Genomic DNA, 22,909 nt, shown 5'->3' with positions numbered 1-22,909 from the left:
GCTGTGGCTCCAGTGGTAGAGCGCTAGCCTTGAGCTGAAGAGCTGAGGGCCAGCACCCAAGCCTAGAGTTCAGGCCCCATGACCGGCAAAAAAAAAAAAAAAGAATTGAACCAGTATGCCTAAAGAGATTTTGAATGTTTACATTGCAAATAAATAAATGTCTGAGATGACAGATGTGCTAACCACCTAGATCTGATCAATACATGTATTTCATACATGTACTGAAATGTCACACTGTACCCCACAAATACATGTAATTATTATGTTTCAAGGAATAGGAAAAAGAGATAAAAGGTCTTGTTTTATGAATCCTCAAAACAATAACTTCACTAAATAGAAATGCAAAACTTACTTTTGTATTCCATGATGAAATTAACCAAAAAAAGACACATTAATTGAAATTTTTTATTAAAATACTTCTTTATGAGTACAACTAGGGGGAAAATACAGTTTTATATGCTGCAGATCACGTAAAATACAATAAAACATATGTTATTGGGAATGTAGAACAGATTTTAAAAACTCCAAAGATGATTTCATGAAAACAAAAATTTTAAATATAGCTAATTTAAAATTACCTTATTTTTCAGAAAAGTTTTTCTTTTCTCCATTTTGAGGTTATTCTGACTTATAAATATACTGTTCAAATATTCTATCCTATCAATGTTGTTTTCTGGAGCTTTGTAAATCACATTTCTATGTGAAGAATTCTTTCATATCTTTTGTAAAACTAACAACCAAATATCAGATTTTTTAAAAATTTGGTACTACAATTACAAGTAACAACCTGAATTCCTCCCTCCCTCCCATCATTTTTTTTCTTCCTTCCTTCCTTCCTTCCTTCCTTCCTTCCTTCCTTCCTTCCTTCCTTCCTTCCTTCCTTCCTTCCTTCCTTCCTTCTTTCCTTCCTTCCTTCCTTCCTTTTTTTTTCCTTTTGTTCTGGTACCAGGGTTTAAACTCAGGGGCTTCCATTTGCTTGGCTAGTTTGTTGTTGTTGTTGTTTAAGTCACTTGAGCCATGCTTCCAGTCCAGAGTTTTCTGGTTATTTTTGGAGATGAAGTCTCATGGATTTTTTTCTGCTTGGGCTAGCTTTAAACTTGTTTTCCAGGTTTCTTGAGTAACTGGGATTATAGGCTTGAGACACAGGCAGTTGGCTACAAGGTAATTTTTTTTTTTTGTTGGTTGTGGGGCTTGAACTCTGGGCCTGGGCACTGTCCCTCAGCTCTTCAGCTCAAGGCGATTGCTCTACCACTTGAGGCTCAGCACCACTTCCCGTTTTCTGGTGGTTTACTAGAGAGAAGAGTCTCATAGGCTTTCCTGCCTGGGCTGATTTTGAACTGTGGTCCTCAGATCTCAGCCTCCTGAGTGAGCCTCAGGAGTGAGCCATCGCCAATCGGCTTACAAGCTTCAATTACAGAAGCAAATATGCCAGAATGATGAAGAAGGTCTAAATTTTAGTGAAGTTATTGGCTTCTGAAATGTACTTTCAATTTGGAAAAAATATTCTTATTCAAAATCTTGAATGCATTACAGAACTGTAAGTGGAATATTTTAAGTAATCTCTTGTCTTTTTCTAAAGCCTTTGTTAGACCAGCAGAAATAAACAGAATTCAAATATGAAAGATATTATCCCAATGGGAGTAATTTCTAATAGAAGAAATAGAGGTATGAAAAAATCAATTAAAGCAATATGATTTAAGAAATTATTCACTAAGCCTGGTACCAGTAGCTCACATCTTTAATCCTAGCTACTCAGGAGGCTGAGACCTGAGGATTACAATTTATTTACTTTTTTGTTTTTTTTACAAAATTTTATTGTAAAGGTGATGCGCAGAGAGGTTACAGTTACGTAAGTAAGATGAGTACATTTCTTTTTGAACAGTGTTACCTCCTCCCTCATCTTCTTCCACTTTGCTCCCCCACTCCTCTGCCCCCCAAGTTGTAAAGTTCATTTCTAACATACTGTTGCATTGGTTCACCCTTTGCCCCACCATTTTTATGATTCCCTTTCCCTCCCTGAAATCAGAAAAACTTATATACAAGACAAAGGGTGCAGAAACCAAAAATAGTGACAACAGGGAATAAACCAAAGGGGGGGGAAGAAAGAAAAAAAGAAATACCTGAAAATAGTACAGTAAAAAACTCTCTTGTTTTCATTTCTTGGAGCTCACTTCAATAAGTATAATTTTATATGTTCATATTCACATAGCTACTGAACAATTGTGAGGATCACAATTTAAAGTCAGTCCAAGCAGGAAAGTTCTTGAAACTTTTCTCCAGTTAACCACAGGAAAAACAAAAAGCTCTAAGTGGAGTTGTGACTCAAGCAGTAGAATACTACCCTTGAGCAAAAAAGCTCAGTGACAGCATCCAGGTCTATCTCTCACTCCCCCCGCCCCCCCCCCCCCAAAAAAAATCATGGAGAAATGTAGGGAGTGGGAAAAAGACACTGTATTTAAATTTTTAAGGTGATCACAAATGTAGTTAAAATGTTATTAAGAAAACACACACCATGTTGCTAGTAAACACAGAAATATTCCTCTAGTCATGAGTGTGACATCACTTGTTAATGAGCAAAACAAATGAAAAAGCTAGTTGCAGATTCCTTTATTTAAAAAGAATTCTCAAGTTCAAGAAAACCTTCCACATGATGGGTGCTAATGATAAAGGGAGCTAAAATGTTTCAGGTCCTTTTAAACAAATATCCTTTAGGTAAAAAAATTAAGCAAGGACATGCTAATGTCTAAGTATCAATTATATCCATGAGCTAACTCAGCCTCTTAAAAGACCGAAGTAGGCCGGGTGCTGGTGGCTCACGCCTGTAATCCTAGCTACTCAGAAGGCTGAGATCTGAGGATCCTGGTTCAAAGCCAGCCCTGGCAGGAAAGTCCGTGAGCCTCTTATCTCCAATAAACCACCAGAAAACCAGAAGTGGTCCTGTGGCTCATGTGGTAGAGCACTTGCCTTGCACTGAAGAGCTGAAGGTCAGCGCCCAGGCCCAGAGTTCAAGCCCCACGACCAATTTATAAAAAAGAAAAAAGGCTGAAGTACTTTGATATTTATTAGAATTATTGGAAAGAGCAAGAAGGATATCAGGGCTTTAATTTTTATAACAGTTAATTATAGTGTTACAAATGATCTTACAACTAGTGTTCAAATGATGAATACACAAATGTATCCAAAAGCATTATCTATTTTTATATCTAAAATATGCACTATAAAGAAGTTCTAAAAAATTACTTGTAATTTACATATGTCCTAGAAACACTGGCAATCCATAAAACTATCTGTATAATAGAGATATTACTGTCTTAGATTCACTCTTGAAGGTGGGGTTTTATTCCTATAAAGGGCATATAGCACTTCAGCTTATTTCTGATGAAACATTGTAACAAAAGCTGATTACATAGTTCTGTAGTATATTTTGAATGAAGATCATTCTAGTTTCCCAGTATAATGATACATATTTAAAACAAATATCATATCCAGATAGAAATTTACTAAATGAAAAATTACAAAATGACCAAAACAATTAACATAAATAGTTGTAAGTTGTTCCTTTTACAGCTCCCGGCATTTTCACTCTAGTTGACACATACATCTTCAGTTTCCCTCTGATCACACACTGTCTACAGAACCAGGCACCAACTTGTTAATGCTGGGCCAGTTTCTTCCCCCAGTACATCTTCACCCTTTAGCTATGCTGCTCCCTATAGGACTATAAGTTCTTCCCTTGGGACCTATGTGGAATCCAATTTGGCAGTCATTCCCCAGCTCTACTGCTCTTAAAGCTGGCATCTTAGTTCAAACACATGCCTCACTTGGCTACTCACCTAATCTCACATGTATTTAGTGTAGCTTCAAAGGCGTAATATACCCTGAAATTCATTCAGAAATGACTCTATATCAGCACTTCAGGAAGGGAATGGAAGAAAATGACAAATTTTCAGTAAAGCACTGTCAGCGTATGTATTATGGGATAGCTCCTACTACATAAGCTTTTTCTAAAATTTTAAACATAGTAAGCTTTTACTTTTTAAAACCAATGTAAAGATGTTTAAGCTTCTTATGGTAATTTTTATGTGAATTGTCACAGTAATGATACCTGAATATCTACTATACTTATAAAATAAACACTACAAGGCACCAATGAAGAATGACATATTCAATAGCAGGCGAGGAAATCTTAGCTCATATTAACAGTTTTCTGCTATAATTTTCAAAACAGAAAGCTTTTGTGTACTGAAGAAAAGATCAAGGCTTTATGTTAAAAACTCAGATCTTTTAGGAATTCTCTGTGTACCTGTTGCTCTTATGACCAAAGTTTTACATGTATCCAAAGGTAAAGATATGTTACTAGTGGGCAATAAACCGAACAAGAGCAGCTATAATCATGTAACTGAAGACATCCTTGGATATATTATACTTTAAAGGTAACTCATTCCAAATTCTTTACATTTTCATAACCTGTTGTCATTCTGATGCGAGTAGATTCTCTCTTTCATACTTATACCTCTCTTTCTGACTAAGTTGCTTCATACTTACATTTCTTTTCCTTCTTTAAAACATACAGTTCATACATTTGACTGTCTTACTACCATAGTCAATACATTCTGGACCAATGCACTCACAGCAGGCGTTATGAAACCACCGATATTTGGATGCTCCCATGGACTCACAGGATATTTTACACTGATGTATGGACATGCAGTCATCAAAATAAACCACTGTACACATGTGCTCTGAAAAACAAAAATTAAGATTTCAACAGGAGAAAACAACAAGGACAAAAAAGTCCAGGAAATGTTTAGCTACCCAGTTGAATATTATTAACAGTTATTTATCTTAGTTCTCTTATTGCAGTGGATAGAGATGCGGTATAGGAAAAAAGATACTCATTTGGCCAGGTACTGATGGCTCAAACCTATAATCCTAGCTACTTAGGAGGCTGAGATCTGAGGATCACAGTTCAAAGTCAGCCTGGGCAAAGAAGTCCCTGTGAGACTCTTGTCTCTAATTAACCATTCAGAAACTAGAAGTGGAGCTGTGGCTCAGAGTGGTAAAGTGCTAGCTTTGAGCAAAAAGAGCTCAGGGACAGCACCTAGTCCCTGAGTTCAAGCCCCACAATTGACAAGAAAAAAAAAAGATACTCATTTGTTAATTATATTGAGAGTTCTTCCAGTTCAAATAAAGAAGACAAAGTGCTTCCTTAGACTGTTCTATCCGATTTCATACTTTGACCTAATTATTTGGCATAAAAACTACCTACTAAGTTAGGCATTTCTAATAAGGTTTCCTATGCACAGATAATTCTTTAGCCAAAAGATGCTTAAAAAGTACTGTTCTAAGTGTAAGGTCCACCCTGGGAAGGCAAGGCAGACTCCTTCCTTCTCTTGGCTAAGTCTCTGTGTACCTGTGACACCAAGGTACCTGGCACATCTGGAGGTCACATCCTGGGCCACCCCATCATGCCTCCCATCAGACCGGGGGAGGGTCCCAGGCCCTGAGGTCATATCTGAATCTAGTATGGCCACACCTTCCCTCCCTGCTTAAACCAGGCCCGACCTTGGCCTGCCCCTTTTGGTCATGCCTCTCTATCATGCATGCTGGGGACAAACAGTTTGGTAAAATAAACTTCTCTTCCTGTCTGAATACTATGTGTGTTCTCTTTATCGGCTACCTAATTACTACCTCACTAATTACCTAACATTAAGCTTTTTTGTTTGTTTGTTTTTTTTGGGGGGGGGATCTGGTCGTGGGGCCTGAACTCTGGGCCTGGGCGCTGTCCCTCAGCTCTTCAGCTCAAGGCTACCACTCTACCACTTGAGCCACAGTGCCGCTTCCGGCTTTTTTCTTTTTGCTTATGTGGTGCTGAGGAATCGAACCCAGGGCCTCAGGCATGCAAAGCAAGCACTCTACCACTGAGCCACCTTCCCAGCCCCCTAACACTAAGCTTATACTGAGAATTGACACTAAAACAAAACAACTTACGTTTGAAATGATGCAAAGTGATTGACAATACACATTAATCATTAAAAATTATTTGTAGATATGGATGCTAGTGGCTCATGCCTGTTATCCTAGCTATTCAGAAGGCAGAGATCTGAAGATCACTGAAGCCAGCCTGGACAGGAAAGTCCATGAGACTCTTATCACAAATTAATCACCAGAAAACTTGAAGCAGAGTTGTGGTTCAAAGTGGTAAAGCACTAGGTTGAGTGAAAAAGCTCAGGGACAGCACCTAAGCCCTGAGTTCAAGCCTTATAACAGACACAAAAAAAAAAGAAGAGAAAAAATTCTTTGTGTGAGGCCAGGTGCAGTGACTCAAGCATATGATCCCACCTACTTGGGAAGCAGAGAGAGGAGTGTCAAGGTTTGGGGCCAGTCTGGGGCAAAACAGTAAGACCTTATCTTAAAGAACAAACCTGAGTATAGTGACATATGCCAGTAATACAAGTTATGCAGAAGGTATATGTAGGAGGATTGTAGTCTGAGGCTGACCTATACAAAAAGTAAAATACTCTACCTGAAAAATAACTAAAGCAAAAAGGGCTGGATGTGTAGTTCAAATGGTGGAGTGCTTGCCAAGCAAGTGTGAGACCCTGAGTTCAGCTACCTCACTTCTGACAAAAAAAGAGAAGAGATAATATTTATAATGATTTTGTTTTAAACAAAATAATCACTTTTCATTATTTCTTTTTTATTTTTGGTGCTGGTACGGGAGCTTGAACTCAGGACTTGGGTACTGTCCCTTAGCATTTTCCATTCTACCTCTTGAGCCACTTCTCAATTCCAGGTTTTTGCTGGATAATTTGTGGTAGAGTGTCTCACAGAGTTTCCTGCTCAGGCTGGCTCTGAATGGAGATCCTTAGATCTCAGCCTCCTTAGTAGCTAGGATTATAGGCCTGAAGCACTGATGCTCAGCTTATTACTTCAATTTTTAATTCTCCTGATGGCTAAACCAGTATAACCACCCAGCTAGAAGTATAAAGCACATGAAATAAGTGCCAATAAAAAATCATCAACAGAGAATATATAAGCAAAGACTCAGTTGTTTATCCAGAACCACTTATACAACTAATGAATCTCCCTGGTATCTGAGGAAAGGCTTATCAGAGAAAGCAGACATGTATTAGAAACAATGAAAAGCAAATCTTCCAGGCAACAAATGAGCAGTGCCAGAAGGAGGTAATTGTATTGTGTGTTTAGGAACTAGATAGAAGCAAGCCCAACTAAGAAAATGTCAGGACTACTATTTGGGAGGAAATCTGGGGTTGTGTGCGCAGGACATTGAGGAAAAAGGATCTTGAATTTGAGGGCAGTCTGGACCTTACAGTTTCCAGTAAGATGTTGTTTCAAAGAAATAAATGCATTTTTTAAAAAGGCTGATTATGGTGGTCTACAGGAGTATGGTAGTTTTGTATGAGGACAGACTAGGCAAAGTTAGCACAAGACTCTATCTGAAAATTAAGAACTGGGAGAATGGCACTTGTCTAGGAAGAAAAAAAGACATTGAGAGGTAGCATAGCACCAGAGCAGGCAAAAACAAAGAGACTGGCAGTGAACAAAGTGGACATGTTTGAATTTGCGAGTGACTGGAACTACTAATCTATTTCATATATTATTTACTTTGTACCTAGAATGGGATAGCCATTATGGACTCAAAGAGTAGTCAAGAAATCCAAGGAACTAAGTAGAAAATAGGTAAGATGGAACTACAAACACATGGAGGAGGAGGGAGTGGCTGTTCCTATCTGGAGAAAGATACACATAGGTAAGGGGGCATGAAGGAAAAATGGGCTGTCGTAAAAGATGCTTGCATTTGCAGGAATTAGTTTCCTATAAAGTATTTTGCCTTCAAAGGTAATATTCTCCTCCTCCCTTCCCCCCCAACCATGGTACTGGAGGTTGAACTCAGGGATTCACTTGAGCCATGCCTTCATCCTAAGAATTACTCTATCATTTAACAAAAGCCTATTTTGAGGCAGCACTTGTAGGTCCTATTAATCCCAGCAACACAGGAGGCTGTTTGAGGCTAATGCAGCAAAAAAGCAGGGGTAGAGCTGTGGTTCAAGTAGTAGTTCACCAAATAAGCAAGCAAATAAAAACCTCTGAGGAGTTCAAACCCTGGTATAGTGGAGGAAAAGCCTGTTTTGCTTTCATTATTAATTCCAAAGCTGTATTCTTTTTCATATAGTTAGTACTGTAAGAGAGGGTACAACTAGACAAAGAAAAATATAAATTATCCTATTGATACATCATAATCTTATGCTTTTTCCTTCAGAACTCAAGTTTGAACTCAAGGCCTCACACTTGGTAGGCAGGTGTTCTATCTCTAAGTCACACCTCTAGTCCCTTTTTGCATTGGTAAATTTATTGTGTGTGTTGGTTCTGGGACTCGAACTTAAGGCTTGAGTGTTGTTCCTGAGTTTTTTGCTCAAGGCTAGCACTATACCACTTGAGTCATAGCTCTACTTTCAGTGTTTTGCTAGTTAATTGGAGATAAGAGTCTCATAGATTTTCCTGCTGGGCTGGCTTTGAACTATACCCCTCCATAGCTAGGATTATAGGCCTGAGCACTATCTACAATGAAAATAACAAAAAGCTCAAAGTAGAGAGGTGGCTTAATTGGCAGAGTGATAACCTTGAGCAAAAGAAGCTCAGAGATGGCTCAGGCACTTAGTTCAAGCCCTAGGAATGGCAAACACACACAAACAATTTTAGCTGATAACTGTAGCACCATTTGCAGCATCAATGCTATTATAAAAACCTGACTTCATGGGACACTGGGATGGCTGCTTTAGGTAAGGAGCATGAATACCATCTTATGAAAAGAAAAGAATTAAGAATAGTCACCTATTTTGCCAACAAAGCCTCCAGAGGTATGGAGGAGTTTTGCTGACATGCTGAAAAGCCCCATCTACTCAGGGTCATAGAAATCTAGAATCTATATAAAACTACAGTTTAAAACCAAAAAGTGGTTCCAGAAAATAATAAGATTTCATACATTATCATAGAACCAATGAGAGGCCCAAACAGGAAGACAGCTCTAGCAGGTACCTTTATCACTGGAATAAGGTGCATGAACATTATTGCTAGGAACAGACACATTTTGATGATGAGGCTGGTTCACAGTTTCCAAGAATGAAACCAGATTCTCATGATGTGAAAGTTCTTCTGCAACAGGGAAAGAAACGATGTTCCAATTCAACTGGGTGTCTCCTTCTGTGAGTGCCCGGAAAAGGGATGGGATAGGCTCATGCAGCTCCTCTACTGTGCTCTTTGAAGTGGGAGGAGTGTCACTGTAATTTCGAGGATTGCACATACCTGGAAGAGGCAAAGAGAATAAAAGTCTATCTTACTGACTGTGACATCTGGGTCTTGTTACTGCTAAGCCATGAAAACTCCACATATTAAAAGTTCTGTGACTTCTAACATTGTATGTAGTTTGTTTTGTTTGTATTTTTTTCCTGAAATGGCCTGATGATACTTACTCAAATAGCTTTGAGCAAACTGAAAACCCAGACCCTGTAAACTCCTTGGAGAAATGAGTAATTTCAGAGCTGGAGCAGCACAAGTATACAGTGAGCCAGAAACAGAAAGCAAAGAAGTGCTGAATGAATAAAAGATACAACAGTCATTCAGAAGGGGCTCCCACGGACTAAATAGATGATAACATTAGATTACTTACTACCTTGTGAATCGGCAGGATTTTTGTGGGTATCTCTATTATTGAAAAAGTGAGCAAGTGGAAGACAAGAAGAAGTTCGTCTGTATTAGCTGATAAAGGTACAAAGACTGAAGGAAACAGCAAAGTACCATTTGGCACCATCACAAAGGCTTTTGATAATATCCACTGACAAATTCATCCATGGATGCTAAGGGTAGAGGGTGAATTTTGATGAAGAATATATTGGTGTCACCTTAGAGAACTCCACAAAGTACTTGTTGACTTGTATGTGGACAAGAAATCCTGTACCTATAAGTATGATTACACTACTAGTGATAGGATAGGTTGGATGCTGTGTGTCACCACAGACAGGTATCTAGTGTCATTTTGGTGATAGTGTTGCCCAGAATGTGTGCTTTTAAGTCTGGTTATTAGTAAAGATCCATCTAGTAGACAGAGATTGTGGGCTACCCGTTACAATGAAATGCCTGAACTCTAAAACCGTCAAGGGAAAAATTATGGGAAAAGTCCAAAGTACATGACTGAAGAGACATGACAACTCATCACATAATCCTAGACAGTATCTTGAACCAAAAAAAAAAGAAGTGTTGAGAGAGCTAGAGAAATCTGAATGGTGTTTCCATTTTTTTTTTTTTTTGTGGCAATGCTGGCTTTTTAATTGGGAGGGATGTATGATAGTTGGTAGAATGTGTTGTTGGAAAATTCAGACTGAACTTCAGACTAAAACCTGCTTTGCTCTACAGAGTGTATGTAAAACGTAACTGCAAGTGTATACACAGGAAGAATAGAACAAGGGAGACTGAGCAATAGAGCAACTCAGTAAAAAATGTTACTAAAGGAATCCCTTTTACCCTTGTGGCAAGTTTCTTCTAGTTTTGAATTTATTTCAAAATGAGTTAAAAATTTAAAAGAATATGACTAGAGAGAATTGGCAACTGAATTGGTAGTTGAAAAACTCTACTGGGCCTAGCTATTATTATGTCTAAAATCTTTTGTAACATTCTTTTTTTTGGGGGGGGGTTCTGGTCGTGGGGCCTAAACTCTGGGCCTGGGCGCTGTCCCTCAGCTCTTCAGCTCAAGGCTAGCGCTCTATCACTTGAGCCACAGCGCCATTTCCAGCTTTTTTTTCCTTTTTTTGCTTATGTGGTGCTGAGGAATCAAACCCAGGGCCTCAGGCATGCAAGGCAAGCGCTCTACCACTGAGCCACCTTCCCAGCCCCAGTTCCAGCTTTAGGCTGGTTAATTAGAAATAAGAATCACGTAGATTTGCCTGCCCAGGCTGGCTTCAAACTTTAATTCTTTAAATTCTCAGATACCCCAAGTAGCTAGGATTATAGGAGTAAGTCATTGGCATTCAGTGGCTTAAGTGGTACAATACCTGCCTGGCAAGGGTGAGTACCTGAGTTCAAACCCCGTATCACATACATATATTATAAATAAAAAACCACTGATTCTCTCAGGATTTCCATACTTATACAAGGCCTCTCAGTGAAGACTGAGCACACTTCTGTGGAGGTAACATTATAAGGGCCTTAAGTACATCTGAGAAGAGAAGAAAAGAGTAATGATTACAATAAATATAGAAGAAAGCTATAGTGCTATGATGTGATTTTTGGATGGACAACCATTTCACCTTCATGTTCACAAGAAACTGAATATAACATGTAACATACAAGCAGGCATGTAGTATAATGGTTCATAGCATGGGTCTTGACTCCACAGTAGCAATCTGACTTTAAAGAGGTCATTTAAATTTTCTGGACTCAGTTCCTCATGAGGACAGATAAGGAATAACAACTTCAAATTCCTTAGGTTTTTTTTTTGTTTTGTTTTTGTAAGGACTGGAGGAAATACCTAGAAAAGGCTTGGTGTATTAAGAGATATACAATCATTAACTATTTCTATGTTACCAAACTTATTTGACTAAATCCAATTAAGAGACTGCTGTTGTGACATTTAAAAAAAAATCGAACAAGTTTGCACTCCCACCAACAATGCAGTAGGGTTCCCTTTTCGCCACACCCCCTCCAGCATCGGTTGTTGTTAGAGTTCTTGATTATAGCCATTCTAACTGGGGTGAGGTGGTATCTCAATGTTGTTTTGATTTGCATTTCTTTTATGGCTAGAGAAGTTGAGTCTATTGGCCATTGTTATTTCCTCTTCAGAGAAGTTTCTCTTTAAGTCTTTAGCCCACTTATTTATCGGGCAGTCGTTTCTTTGAGGATTTGTTGTTGGGGGCTTTAGTTTTTGAGTTCTAAAAAGACTCCACATAGAGCTCCCCTATGACCTAGCAATTCCACTTTTGGACATTAACCCAAATGATCACAAACAAGGCTATACTAAAGCTACCAGCACAACTATGTTTATTGCAGCATTATTTATCACAGCTAAGATATGAAACCAACCCAGATGCCCCTCAGTAGATGAATGGATCAAGAAAATGTGATATACACACACAGACACACACAGACAGACACACACACACACACACAATGGAATTCTATGCCTCCATCAGAAAGAATGACATCGTCCATGTGTTAGGAAATGGAAAGACTTGGAAAAAATTATATTAAGTGAAGTAAGCCAGGCCCAAAGAAACATAGGTCCCATGGTTTCCCTTATCTGCAGTAACTAGTTTAAGTCTAGGACAAGCAGAAAAAGTCAAAAGCTATGTACATATTACCATATAAGATGATGTGGCTGGGCACCAGTGGCTCACACTAGTAATCCTAGCTACTCAGGAGGTTGAGATCTGAGGATAGCGGTTCAAAGCCAGCCCGGGCAGGAAAGACTGTGAGACTCTTATCTCCAATAAACCACTGAGAAAATCGGAAGTGGTACTGTGGCTCAAGTGGTAGAGTGCTAGCCTTGAGCTGAAGAGCTCAGGGACAACGTCCAGGCCCAGAGTTCAAGCCCCCACGACCAACCAAAAAAAAAAAAGATAATGTTAAGTGAAATGAACCCCAAGATAGAGACAGGACTTGTTTTTTCTTTCTTGCTATTGTTTTTAATGTATTTAAAATTTACTATGTGATTTTTTTTTTGTTTCTTTTGTATGTTCTTCCCCCATGGTATAACCTCTGTTTTCACTGTATTTGATGTTGGTGCCCCGCATCTTTTATATACATTTTTCTAATTTGGGGAGGGGAAAAAAATAACAAAATGCTGAAATAAGGATATAGGTTTACCCATTGTAACAAAGAGATGTACAAGACACTATGTTGAAAACGAACTTTACAATTTGTGGGAGGAGGGGGGAGTTGGGGAGGGAAGAGATGGTAGGGGAAAAACAAAGGAGGAGGTATAACAATGCTCGATAGGAAATGTATTCATTACCTTACTCATGTAACTGTAACCCCTCTGTACACTATTTTTACAATAAAAAACATGAAAAAATAAAAAATTGAGCCTGGTGCTGGTGGCTCACACCTTTAATCCTAGCTACTCATGAGGCTGAGATCTTAGGATCATGGTTTCAAAGCAATCCCAGGCAAGAAAGTCCATTAGAGTCTTATCTTCAATTAATCACTCAAAAACTAGTACTGGAGCTGTGGCTCAAATGGTAGAGCACTAGCCTGGAGCAAAAAGGCTCAGGGACAGCACCCAGGCCCTGAGTTCAAGCTCCACAACAACAAAAAAGTTTTATTAGGCAAAATTCTAGCTAATAACACAGTATATATTATAAATAATGCTAAGCTATAAGGATCATCTTTTTTTTCTTCCTAATATACTACTAAAAATGAATCTAGGTAGAAAAGTCTAAAACTCATTCACCCCAAGTAAAGACTCATTTGAGTTTCTAAAATTTATAGTACTTACAAAACATATTGCCCTTGTTTGGTCTTCTTTTTAATGAACTGAAAAACACTTTAAATGGTTTTGTTTTCACAATATTCATTGAACAACATTAAGGAAGTAAAGACATTAAAAGAAAGTATTAACAATATTAAAATTGTATCATTCTCAACAAATTGATCTATAATTCAACGTACTTCAAATAAAACTCTTAAGGTTCTTTTTTTTTTTTTTTTGGTCAGTTGTGGGGCTTGAACTCTGGGCCTGGGCGCTGTCCCCCAGCTTTTCAGCTCAAGGCTAGCGCTCTACCACTTGAGCCATAGTGTCACTTCTGGCTTTTTCTGCTTATGTGGTGCTATGGAATTGAACCCAGGACCTCATGCATGCAAGGCAAGTACTCTATCACAGAGCCACCTTCCCAGTGCTCTTCCTTTTTTTTTTCCCCAGCAAATCTAAGAAAAGAATGGTGTACATGGGCATTTTTTTTTCTTTTCTTTTCTTTCTTTCCTTTTTTTTTTGCACTGCTGAAGACTAAAGTCTAGGATACTTCCACTGAGAAAATTCCATTTCTTTTATACAGGATTACATTATCCTCATTTTGTCATCAATCTAGTTTACTTATTTAGAGACTGGGCCTTATTATATAGTGCAGACTGACCTCAAACTTTTATTTTCTTTTTCTTAAAAAATTTTTTGTAGCTTTATTTGACACTCACGGGTTAGTTCTCATTCACATTGACTGTACATGGCAACAGGGACATAGATTATGGTTTTTTGGTGAATCTCCACCCTCATATTTTCTGGATAACTACATATGGATCTGATAAGGGACATTCCTTATTCCTTTGGCACAGACAGCTTTTTTAAGCCTGGTATCCTTGTGCACACATAGAGTCCCCATATCTTTCATGGCAAGCTTCTGCACTATTTGAGAGCACAAGTGACATGTTTTGTAAAGCCCACTTGGTGGATGGATGTGCTTGTGCATGTTGATAGTGTATTCTCAGGTCACCACTTCACTAATGATTAATGGCTCATATTCTTCTCATGCTTCTTTGTGGGAGCCATTCTGTTGGGCCCAAGTTGGAAAGGATCAAACTCCATTTTAAAAATCACTATTTGCCAGGCACTGTGGCTCATGCCTATAATCATAACTACTCAGGAGGCTGAGATCTGAGGATCATAGTTTGAAGCCAGACAGGGCAAAAGTCTGTGAGACTCTCATCTCCAATAAACTACTCAGAAAAATCCAGAAGTAGCACTGTGGCTCAAGTGGTAGAGAGCTAGTCTTGAGCACAAAGAAGCTCATGGACAGCACGTAGGCCCTGAGTTCAATCCCCAGGGTTGGCAAAAATAAATACATACATAAGTAAATAAAATCAGTATTTATTAATTGTACAAAGGTGTGCTTAATTCCATATGTGAATATATAGTATATTTTTATAAAATTCACTCTCTCCTTTGTTTTTCTTATCCACTTTCTAATAATTTTGAGAAATACAGGTCTAGTCTGCCACCAGTATTTTCATTCCCTTGAAAATGTCTTTTAAGCCAGATGCTGGTGGGTGGCTTATGCCTGTAAACCTAACTACTTAGATATGAAGATTGTAGTTCAAAGCCAGCAATCTTGGAGATCATGGGAAGGAATGTCCATGAGGTTCTTATCTCCAATTAACCACCAGAAAACCACAAGTGGAGCTGTGGTTCAAGTGGTAGAACAGTAGCCTTAAGCAAAAAAGCACAGGGACAGAAGCCAGGCCCATGTTCAAGCCCAAAGACTAACCAAAAAAAGTGTCTTTTGTGTGCATAGTGTAGTGGTATGTGTATGTGGGGGGAGGGGGACGGGTAGGTGAGTATTGAAGCTTGAACCCAGGGCCTTGTGCTCTTGCGTACCCTCTTCTACTCAAGGCTGACATCCTACAACTTGACCCATATCTCCATTTCCAGGATTTTGTCGGTTAAATTAGAGATAAGAGTCTCTGGGACTTGTCTGCCCAGGTTGGCTTCAAACCAGGATGTTCAGATCTTATTCTTTTGAGTTGCTAGGATTATGTGTTTTTATAAAGTAGAAAATGTAAATTTTAACAAAGTATAATTGATCGATTTTTTAATTTTCATTTATTGTGCCTTTAATGTGGTACCTAAAATCACTGCAAAAAACAAGATCATCCATATTCTTTATACTATCTTCTAGAAGTTTTATGTTATGTTTGAATTTAGTTCTGTAACCCATTTTGAATTAATTTTTCAGAATGGCATATAATCTGCATATTCATTATTTTACTTGGTGAAATGCAGTTGTTCTTGCAGCATTTGTTGAAAAGAGTATTTTTACCCCAATGCATTTCTTTGCTTGTCTGTCAACAATCATTTGACTACATGTATACTGGTCTATTTCTGGTCTCTATTCCACATTAACCTAATTGTGTATTTTTTTTTGTCACCACCACACTATTTGGATTAGCTTTACTATAAATCTTGAAGTTACCTTGAAATTAGGAATTATAGATCTCCAACTTTGTTCTCCTGTTCTGTCTTTCTGTCTCTTTCTCTCCCTCTCTCTAAATATATATTAGACACAGACACACACACACGTTCATGTTCTGCCAATCTTGGTTCTTTAACTGAGGTCTCTGTTTCTGTCACTAAGTTTTAACCATTGCTATGAACATTTTTTGTCATTGTGTAAATATTTCATATAAAATAAAGTAGAAAAGAAACAATTGCTAAAAATTGCTAACAAGCAAAAATAAACAAGTGGGTTTTATAACTACTCAGAAAATTATTTCAAGTGACCTGGGAACACAGTATTTGCACTTATATTTTCAGCAAGTACTTTTTTTCTTTTTGCTTATGTGGTGCTGAGGAATTGAACCCAAGGCCTCAGGCATGCAAGGCAAGCGCTCTACAGTGGTAGAGCCACCTTCCCAGCCCATCAGCAAGTATTTCAGAATACAGAAATTTTAACTTTTGATAGTCTCATTAATTTATCATAAAGCATACAGGTAACCACTAATGTTAGAAACCAATAACTTCAGCTTAAATGCATTACAAATATTCACTCAAGAGCAATAGAGATCTTATAATTTCTTTTTAGTTTTTGTTTTTTTACCAGTACTAGAGTCTGAACTTTGGGTCTCTCCTTTGCTTGCTTGGTTGATGCTATACCACTCGAGCCACACTGCCAACTTAGCTTTTTGCTGGTCATTCTAGAGATGGAGTTTCATAGCCCTTTCTGCCTGGGCTTGGCTTTGAATTGCTATCTTCTGATTCTCAATCTTCTGAGTAGATAGAACTACAGGAGGGAGTCTCCAGTGTCTGGCTCAGATCTTGTAATCTTAGTATGAACTGACAATATTATCCATACGTGTTTATGCATATATATAAGTATATGCATATAAAACACACATGTATATATATGTATAAAACATATATTCATATTTAACACATATGTGACACATACATACTCTACAAACATTCACACCAAAACATATTTTCAAGTAGTTGAATTAAATGCTTACATGTATATGTTATAGTTTAATATAACTTTTATTGTATATGTTAATTTTCATTCAATGCACTAAAATAATCTAGTTCCTTTTTGTATCCAACATACAAATATAGTTATCAAGAGCATAGAATAAACTGCCTCTCTTAGATAGTTTAATGCAATAATGGCTCACATTTTGAGTCATAATCATTTGGTTTCAAGATGAACATAAAGGGACTGAGAAAAAGATACTTCTGCTCTGGTTCTTGAAGAACTTACTACTACAAGGAGAAAGGAGCTGATGCAGGGCTGAGGGAGGAGAGAGAGAGGAGAGTGATGGAGACAATGAGTCTGAACAAAGTACATTATATACAGACATGAGACACCCCCTGTATAAGTAAATAATGTTAATATAAAATAAAGAACTCTACAAAATAGCAAGAAAAACAAATTTAGAAGCTCCATCTCCAAATAACCAACCATCTAAAGATAAGTAAGGTGGAGTTTCTTCACAGAGGAATATGGAAGATTCAGAGGTTAGGAGCAATAACTAGAAAGAAGCATGACAATTCTGTAGAAAGTAAAACCTTTAGGTCCCTGACTTTTCTCCCATGATTAAAGGATACGAGAGCATTCTTTTCTTCCTTTTTTGGGGGGGGGGGGTTATTATAAAGGTGATATACAAAGAGTTTAGGTTCTATAAGTAAGGTAATGAGTACATTTCTTTTTGGACAATGTCACACCTTTGCTTGCTCCTTCCCAGTTTCTCCCTCCCATCCCTACTCACAAGTTGTATAGTTCATTTTCAGCATAGTGTCTAGTGAGAACAACTGCTACATTTGTTCACTCTTTTTCACTTCATTTCTGTGGTCCCTTTACCCTCCCAAAGACACATAAGTGAACAAAAAAGACAAAAGAGAAAAGAAAAACAACAAAAAAGAAACAAACTTCTTGCTTCATTTCCTGGAGCTCATTTTGATAAATATTATTTTAAATGATTAGAGGCACATAGGCATTGCGCCTGTGTTCTGTATCCAACTTCAGTCTCACTGTATGTGAATGCTTATTTTCCTGTATAATTTAACATGTCCTGATGTATTTTAGATCTAGATTCCACATATGAAAGAGAAAACACGTGCTGTTTGTCTCTCTGAGCTTGGCTTACCTCATTTAACATGATTTATTCTAGGTCTATCCATTTTCCTGCAAATTACATAATAATATTCTTTCTAATGTCTGTGTAAATTTCCATTTTTTCACTTCACTTGTATATTGTAGGGCACCTGGGCTGTTTCCACAACTTTGCTATTTTTTGAGGAACCTCTATACTGTTATAGTATACTATATGTTATATACTGTTATAGTATACTAGTTTACATTCTCATCAACAGTGCAATAGGGTTCTTTTTCCCCACATCCCTGCCAACATTTGTTGTTCGAATTCATGATGTTGGCCAATCTAACTGAGGTGACAAGGAATCTCAGAATTGTTTTGGTTTGCATTTCCTTTATGATCAGTGATGTTGAGCATTTCCTCATGTTTCTTTGCCATTCTTATCTCTTCTTCTAAGAAGTCTCCCCTTAGCTACTTTACCCATTTAGTGATTTGTTTATTCGACTTGGGAAGGGTTATTTTCTTGAGCTCCTTGCATATTTTGGATATTAGGCCTTTGTCAGATGTATTGCTGGTAAAGACTTTATCCCAGTCTGTTGTCTGTCTTTTCAGTTTAGTAACTATGTCCTTTGCTGTGCAGAAACTTTTTATTTTGATGTAAGCCCATTTGTCAAGTCTCTCTCCTATCTGCTATGCCCCTGGAACTCTTTTCAAAAGTTTCTGCCTATGCCTATAAGTTCTGGTGCTTCTCCTACTCTCTCTTGCAGTAATTTCAAAGATTCAGGGCTAACTTTGAGGTCTTTTATCCACTTTGAGTTGATATTAGTACATGGTGACACACAGGGATCCACTTTTTGTTTTCTGCATATGGATACCTAGTTATCCCAACACCAATTATTGAAGAGGCAATCTTTTTTCCCCATTGTATATCTTTGGCTCTCTTATCAAATATCAGACTACTTTAAGTATATGGCTTTGTATCTGGGTCTTTTAGTCTGTTCCATTGATCTTTGGGTCTATTTCTGTGCCAACACCAACTTGGTTTTGTTATTATAGCTCTATAGTAGAGCTTCAGGTCTGGGATTGTGATATCATGAGCAATGCCTTTTCTGCCTAGCATTGCTTTGATTATTATAGGTCTTTGGTTGTTCCACACGATATTTTGGTTGTTTTATCTCATAAAGAACTTCAATCGGATTTTGATGCATATGGCATTAATTTTGTAGACTACTTCTGGCAGTATGGCCATATTACTTCTACCTATCCATGAATGTGGAAGGTCTTTCCATTTTCTGATGTCATCTTTAATTTCTTTCTTCAAATTTTTATTGTTTTTTTTTTTTTTTTGGTCCGGTCGTGGGGCCTGAACTCTGGGCCTGGGCGCTGTCCCTCAGCTCTTCAGCTCAAGGCTAGCGCTCTACCACTTGAGCCATAGCGCCACTTCCAGCTTTTTTCTTTTTGCTTATGTGGTGCTGAGAAATCGAACCCAGGGTCTCAGGCATGCAAGGCAAGCGCTCTACCACTGAGCCACCTTCCCAGCCCCTTTATTGTTGTTTTAAAGGTCTTTTGCTTCCTTGGTTAGGTTTATTGCAAGATTTTGTTGTTGTTTTTGGAGTTGTTTTACTGATTTCTCTCTCTGCTTATGTACTGTTGGTATACAGAAAGGCTGCTGATTTTTCTGGGCTAATTTTGTATCCTGCTACTTTGCCCAAGTTATTGATCAGCTCTAGGAGCTTGGGGATGGAGTCCTTTACAATCTTTAGACATAAGATCATGTCATCTGTAAATAGGAATAGTTTGACTTCTTCTTTTTCTATGTGAATCCCTTTTATGTCTTTTTATGCCTTATTGGTCTGTCCAGGAATTCCAGAACTATATTGAAGAGGAGTAGAAGGAGTGGAAATCCTTCCCATGTGTCTGATTTTAGAGAAAATGTTTTTAGATTTTCATTGTTCAGTATGATGTTGGTCTGTCATTATATTACTTTTATTATTTTGAGGTTTGCTCTTCCTATTCCTAGTTTCTCTGGGATTTTTAACATGAATGGATATTGGATTTTTGTCAAAGGCTTTTTTTCTGCATCTATTGAAATTATCATGTGGTTTTTATTTTAGGCTCTGTTAATGTGATGTATTATGCTTATTGATTTAATATATGTTAAACTAGCCTTGTATCTCTGGGATAAAATCTACTTGATCATAATGTATGATCATTTGCTGAATTTTGCTGGCTAGTATTTTCTTGAAGAGCTTTGCATTCTTGTTTATCATATATTGGACTACAATTCTTTTCTTTTCATTAGAGCCCTTCATGATTTTGGGATGTGTGTGATTCTGGCTTCAAAAATAGTTTGAAATTGATCCTTCATGTTCTATTTCACTGAAAACTTTGAGGAGTACCAGTGTTAGTTTAACTTTCAAAAGTTTTATAGAATTCAGCAATGAACCTGTGAGGATCTAAGCTTTTCCTTGTGGAAAGACCCCAGATTACTTCCTCAATCTTATTGTGTGTTATGGCTCTTTTTAATGGTTTCTATCTTCTTTGTTCAACTAAAACCATTTGTATGACTCTAGAAATGTATCCATTTCTACTTGATTTTCCATCTTAGTTGAATATAGGCTTTCAAAGTAATCTTCATAATCTTTTGGAGTTCTTGGATGTTTGTTGTAATGTTTCCTTTGGCATCTCTAATTTTGATTTGAGTCTTGCCATCAATTTAACTAGTGTTCCATCTATTGTATTGATTGCTTAAAAAAAAACCCAGCTTTTTGTTTCATTGATTTTATGTATGGTCTTTTTAGTCTCTATTTTATTAACTTCTGCCCTATCTTAACTATCTCTCCCCATCTAGCAGTTTGTTCCTGTTTTTCTAGCAGCTTTAGTTGCATCACGTAATTATTTACTAGAGCTGTTTCTGTTTTCCTTATGTACATGCTTAGAGCTATGAACTTTCCTCTCAACACTTCTTTTGCTGTATCCCAGGGTTCCAGTATGATGTGTTCTCATTTTTATTGAATTGTAAGAAATTTCTGGTTTCTTCCTTTATTTCTTTAGTGATCCATATGTTGTGTGTTGTTCAGTGTCCAGTGTTTGAGTGTTTTCTACAGCATGTTTTGTTGCTAAAATTAGTTTAATTCCATTGTGATCAGATCTGTTAGCCTTGTTGTGTGTCCTAGAATATGATAAATCTTGGACAGTGTTCCATGGGCTGCTGAGGAGAATGTGAATTGTGTGGTTGTTGGGTGAAATACTACTTGGTGAATGCCCATTAAGTCCACTTGGGTTTTGGGGTCACTTGATCAGGGGCTTCTTTGCTGACCTTTTGTTTGGCTTACCTGTCCTGTGATGGCAGTGGAGTGTTAAGAGTCTCCCACTATTATTGTGTTGTGGTCTGTCATATTTTGTAAGTCTAAGTGCTTAATATATTTAGGTGCTCCATCATTTGGTGCACATATATGGACCACTGTAATTTTTTGCTCATGGACCATTCCCTGTTATTATGTGACCTTCTTTTTCCCCTTTGTACTTGTTTTTTTTTGGGGGGGTCCAGTCGTGGGGCCTGAACTCTGGGCCTGGGCACTTTCCCTCAGCTCTTCAACTCAGGGCTAGCTCTCTACCACTTGAGCCACAGCGCCACTTCTGGCTTTTTTATTTTTGCTTATGTGGTGCTGAGGAATCAAACCCAGGGCCTCGAGCATGCAAGGCAAGCGCTCTACCACTAAGCCACCTTCCCAGCCCCCCTCTTCGTACTTTTTTTAAAAACATGAAGTCTATTATTTTATCAGATAACAATATGGCTACTTCTGCTGTTTTTTTATTGTTGATATTTTTCCTCTTTCTGAGTAATAAGTCGGATGTTTCTTGATTTGTGCTAGGTTCTTACTACTTGGCTTTCCATGGCATCCACCTGAGCTCGAGTTTCAGGTTAGATATTTGTATTTCTTTTTTCTTTTTTTTTGGTCCAGTCGTGGGGCCTGAACTCTGGGCCTGGGCGCTGTCCCTCAGCTCTTCAGCTCAAGGCTAGCGCTCTACCACTTGAGCCACAACACCACTTCTGGCTTTTTTTCTTTTTGCTTATGTGGTGCTGAGGAATTGAACCCAGGGCCTCATGCGTGCAAGGCAAGCGCTCTACCACTGAGCCACCTTCCCAGCCCAGATATTTGTATTTCTGACAGAGCAGAGAGAGCAGAGAGAGTTCTGATATTGCCCTGTCTCTAGACTGCCATTTTGGATCTTTCCTCAATGGGTTACTTTCTAGAGAATAAAACTAAGAGGTCCTGTATTGGGAATGCCAAACCCTGAAGAGTGGAGATGAGAAGGGGAGAAAAAAAGTAAGTAAGTGAAGTATGCACAATGAATTTTGTAGCAGCACTGCTCAAATTACCAGAGCCTTTTCATACTTGCATAACACTCCCTCTTTTACCTCTACCCAACTTCTATCCCTGATAGAAAATTGGAAGATCCTTCCCTGACAATGCTGCAAAACCTATAGGAAAAGATCTGTCAACCTGGAACATAGGGCTCTTCAATTGGAAAAATGCTCATTTTCCAATCATCTTTCAGTGAGGAAACTAGGTTCCATATCTTGTCCCAAGTGCAGAATCCCAATCAGCTTTGGAATACTGAAATTTTACTGGAAATTGATAGCCAAGGGTTGTCAGACATTTCACAAAGTAGAAACAACACAGAGCAGAAAGAAAAATCTTGACAACAAAACTGTAAAACAGTCCTAGAAAGAGTAAAAAAGAATCACATAAAACACAAACAGTATGCTTCTGTCAAAAAGACAGTCTGAGAGGGGCTCTTGAAAAAAAAGTAA

The 22,909-nt window shown here is 38.0% G+C and overlaps 1 protein-coding gene across 1 annotated transcript in view; it reads right to left on the bottom strand.

Annotated features, from left to right (window-relative positions):
- Positions 1-3,479: 3,479 nt before the first annotated feature.
- The window catches only part of Twsg1 (twisted gastrulation BMP signaling modulator 1), a 55,773-nt gene continuing 36,343 nt past the window's right edge, over positions 3,480-22,909 (bottom strand). The window contains exons 4-5 of the mRNA XM_042683694.1: positions 9,061-9,327; positions 3,480-4,742 (exon numbers count right to left, since the gene is read on the bottom strand). Coding sequence (XP_042539628.1) covers positions 4,561-4,742; positions 9,061-9,327 — 449 coding nt within the window. The 3' untranslated portion in view covers positions 3,480-4,560. The remainder of the gene's footprint in view (positions 4,743-9,060; positions 9,328-22,909) is intronic.

Source organism: Dipodomys spectabilis, unplaced genomic scaffold (assembly GCF_019054845.1).
Source record: "Dipodomys spectabilis isolate Male_0828 unplaced genomic scaffold, ASM1905484v1 ptg000083l, whole genome shotgun sequence".
NCBI lineage: Eukaryota > Metazoa > Chordata > Mammalia > Rodentia > Heteromyidae > Dipodomys > Dipodomys spectabilis.
Note: the sequence above shows the minus strand (reverse complement) of the source record. Positions and strands in the feature narration are given on the sequence as shown.